General features: G+C 50.7%; 1 gene segment (V, D, J or C); it reads right to left on the bottom strand.

The window, feature by feature from the left end:
* Positions 1-1,463: 1,463 nt before the first annotated feature.
* On the bottom strand, positions 1,464-2,048 carry LOC130458030 (immunoglobulin lambda variable 4-69-like). The segment is given in 2 exon segments: positions 1,464-1,795; positions 1,924-2,048. Coding segments are annotated over 2 exon segments (378 nt in total).
* Between the last annotated feature and the right edge of the window lie 2,229 nt (positions 2,049-4,277).

The raw sequence follows: 4,277 nt of genomic DNA, 5'->3' as shown, positions 1-4,277 counted from the left end.
AACCCCATACTCCTTTGGTGGGAATTGTCTTAGAGAAGATAGTCTGAAGAGATTGTCTTCTGGAGATAGTCTTCGATAGTCTTCAAGGGAGTTTTGCTGGCTTCGAGCTCAGCTTCTACTTGGACTCTGACTCCTGGACTGCTTCCTTGAGTGAGTGAAAGGCTGATCACTTTCCTACCTTCTGGAGAGACTAACTTCCATCTTGGAGGAGGCTATGTGGTTACTCACTATCAGCCTTCCTGGTTGAGAGCTAATCAATGACTTTTTCATCCCCCTCACATTTCTCTTCTTTATTGTTTCCTCATCATTTGTACATAAATTTTTCAGACACAAGATATAATAAATACTGATGACTACACACTTTCATATAATCATTGTCAAACCATTAATTTTATCCTTTACAATAGCACAGTGAGAGCCTGAGATGGAGAACTGAACAAAAATCTCCAGCCCAGATGGGTCCCAGATGCATAGGCTACCAAGGTTTGTGGGCTGTCCAGCTTCCAGGTCAGGCTCTGGGTACTCCTCATGCCTTCTCCTGATCTGCACATGTTCCACAGGCCGGGTTTAACAGTGGGTCCTTTAGAGCCTGGGGCCTGGGCAGGCAGGGCAGAGAGTTTCTGAAATCTCTTAGTAGCCAGAGTTTTGGGGCTCCTTGAAGGGACATTACTAGGAGCCTGACGGTGAAAACACAGTTTCTGAGGGAATGTTCCCCTTCCTGGAGAAGGCCCCTGTTTTTCACATCTTTATAAAGAGGAAGACAATAGAATGTGTAGATTGTTGGCTCTCTCACTGTTCATGAAGATGACGTCCTGGAAGGTACAAGACTTAGGCATTGTAAAGATGAAAATGAATATTGAATTATTAAGGGTTTTTTGAAGATTATTTTATTTGGTCATTTCCAAACATTATTCCCATTTCCTTCCTGAAATCGTCATTTCCCTTTCTCTTCCCCTGGAGGGTGTCTCTGGTCATGGACTCATGAGCACTGGCAGGGGTTCAAGGGATCCCCTCATACAAACAAGATTCTATTCCGTGAGAGCAAACTGGAGCACAGCCAGAGCACGGCAGGGAGCTTCCTCTCAGCTCCTCTCCACCAGCCAAATCCTCAGCCTTGAAGGCTCAACTGAATCACTCCTCTGGTGTCTTGGTCATCCCAAAGGGGGCTGGGACATGGAGGGAAGTACTGGTGATGGGGTGAGAAGACCTGAGTTCCAGCATTAGTCTCTGTGACCTTGGGCAAGTCACTGCTGAACTGGGTAAAATAGAGACACACAGAGAGAAAGAAGGAAAGAGCCTGAAAAAGAGACACAAAGAGGACAGAGACTGGCAGAGACAGAGGGAGAAAGAACAGCTCACATGGCCCTAGCAGCACCCTGGCCTTGCTCAGGAGCCTGGGGACAAGCGAGAATCTGCTGCAGGCCTGACAAGGAGGTTTTTGTCCCACTTCCTCACTGAATGTATCACTGTGTATAAGCTAAGCTACCACCAGGGTAGTGATACGACTGGCAGAAATAATCGGCTTCATCCTCAGGCTGGACGTTGCTGATGGACAGGAATCGGTTAGTCCCAGATCTGGAGCCAGAGAAGCGCTCAGGGATCCCGTCGGCCCTGCCTGTACTTCCATCACTGTAAACCCATATCAGGTACCGAGGGGGCTTTCCTGGGCTCTGCTGGTGCCAATAAACATAGTTACCACTGATCCCACTGCTCAGGGTGCAGGAGAGTCTGGCCGAGCTCCCCAGGGCTGCAGACACAGAGGGAGGCTGAGTCAGCACAGCCTGGGAGAGGGAGCCTGCAAACAGAGAGGCTCGTTAATGACCCTGAACAAGGAGGAAGCCAGAAGGTGCTTTGAGATCCTCCTGAGAGGCAAGAACAGGGAGGGAGGAGGAGGCCAAAGGGGAGGTCTGGGATGGTCCTGACCTGAGCAGAAGAAGAGCAGTGAGAGACAGACGAGAGGCCAGGCCATGGCGAGAGGACCCGAGAGCTCAGCTTCAAAGAGCTCCCAGCTGAGTCTGGCCTCTCTCAGCTCCCTCTTATTCTCTCCTGGTTACCCCGTGATGGTGGCTGATGGGCAGGCGGGGATTGATGCAAATCTGGGCCTGCTCCAGCCTCCTCTAGACCCCACCTGCATCCTCTCTCGCGGTCCCAGGGGGGCAGCCCTTCATGCAGGGGGGTTGTTGGAGTCACTGGGCCCAGCCCAGCTGAGATGTCACCCAGGAGTGATCACAGGGCTCAAAGTAGTCACAGGCACAGCCAGCTGGGCTCTTTCCCTCCTTAGGCCCTCACTGCTTGTCCAGAACAAGCCCCACAGCATCCCCTGCTGGCTACAGGACCCACATTCATCCCACAAGGAGGCAGAGCTCAGGACCCCCAGGCAGAGGAAGGTCCCTGCTGCCTCTTCTGTTCATCCCACCCAAAGGTGGAGCCTCCCTTGAACCCCAGCCTGAGGCACCCAGAGCAGCCCCTGAACTCAGCCCCTTCCCTGGCCTGGCCTTCTGTCCTCAGTACACTCCGCTAGCAGGCACTGATCCAGGCCCGGGTTCCAGGGATAAAAATTGTGGCCTCTCACTGGGGAAAGGTTCTTCCTGGCTTTCGAGCCTTCCCAGAGCCCAGCCCTGCCCGCTGCCTCTTCCCAGCCTGCTGGGGCTCCTGGACCTACAGGAAACTCTGCTCTCTGGGCCAGGCCAGCCTGTCCTGTCTGCCACCCTCATGGAGCTCCCCAGGCCCAGCTGGGCTCAGCTTCCAGGCCTTCTGTGCTCCCCCACAAGCCTGTAGAGTCAGCATAATAGAAATATAATGACTGATTCAGTTTGAAAACCAGATTCTGGAAAGCTGCTCCACCTTGGAGTGACTCTGCTCATGTGTTTGTACCTGGAGAGGTCTGGGAGAGGCTGTCCAGAATACCCTGTGCTGGCATGTCTCAAATGAAGGACTGAAGCTGAAAAAGGCCAGTCAGAGAGTCTGTAGAGGAGAGGAAAAGCCTGGCCAGAGACAGCAAGCTGGTCTCTTCCAGGGCTGGAGCTGGTGTTCTCTCCTGGGCCTGACCTTCCCTGACAAGGGGATCTGTGCCTGCTGCCCAGAGGAAGCATCGGCACCTAGAAGGGAAGGGAAGCCAGGGGATCTCTGTCTCTGTCTGTCTGTCTGTATGTCTGTCTCTGTCTCTGAGTCTCTGTCTCTATCTGTCTCTTTGTCTCTGTCTCTTTGTCTGTCTCTGTGTCTCTATCACTGTCTATCTGTCTCTGTCTCTCTGTCTCTATCTCTTTGTCTCTGTCTCTGTGTCTTGTGGAAAGGAAAACTAAAGCAAATTCTGGAATTTCTGCCACTGAGTTGGAAGAAGCACCAGTTGGAGTATTGGAGAGAAGATATTGACAAGACGGATAGTTGGTGGGGGACACTGGGAGTAGCAGTTGGTCTTGTGATGTGCTCACTTCCTGGTCCTTAAACTGGAAGGAGCCTCTTTCTCTGTCTTTGGATAGAAGTGCCTCTATTCCTGAATTTCCCAACTGAGTGCTCTACCTGGATCCTTGTGATTGTGTTCATTAGACAAAAGGACTTAAGGGAAGCAGTTTGAACTGTAAGGCCAGACTTTAGGGCATCAGCCTGAAGAAACAGGCCCAATCAGTTCTGAAAGTCAGAACTTTTCTCCATCTTGCTGTCTACTGCTAAGACTTTGAACTTGAGAAAACTAGCACAGATTAGCATAGACAGGAACAACAGAAACCCTCCATCAGCCTGTAAGGCCTGGTCTCAGCTCGAAAGCTGAGAGAGACTCAAACCTCTTCTAGGGAAATCCTTCTTCCCTCTTCCCTGATACATCTCCAACCCAAACTTGTTATTAAAATTTATCTTTATTTGAATATCGTAGTCAGATAAGAGGAAGATCATTTCAGGGGACATCAAGGGAGCTGAACCTCAGGACAACCATTCAACTAAAAACAGTCCTTATTGGACCCCTGCTGGGCGACCTTGGTCTGGGAAGGCTTTTCCCTTAGGAGGGTCCATGCTTACCTGCTCTGGGGTATCTTCAACATCATTCTATAGAGAAGACATCCCCTCAGGCTATCATAAATGGCCCATTTCTCAGGAACCCCATTTTTAAAAAATAGCCCCTGGGCAGGGGGCATCTCTCTCCTTTTACCTCACCGGTAGCCATATTCCCTCTCTCCCTTCAACTCCAACATTTCCTGATACAAATCCTTCCATATCCCCTGTTAATCAATCACCCCATTTTCCCAATAAATACTACAGTCTTCACAATTCCCCCTGTGATCTGT

The sequence above is a fragment of the Monodelphis domestica genome, chromosome 3 (assembly GCF_027887165.1).
Source record: "Monodelphis domestica isolate mMonDom1 chromosome 3, mMonDom1.pri, whole genome shotgun sequence".
NCBI lineage: Eukaryota > Metazoa > Chordata > Mammalia > Didelphimorphia > Didelphidae > Monodelphis > Monodelphis domestica.
The sequence above is the reverse complement of the archived record's forward strand: the minus strand, read 5'-3'. Positions and strand labels throughout refer to the sequence as shown.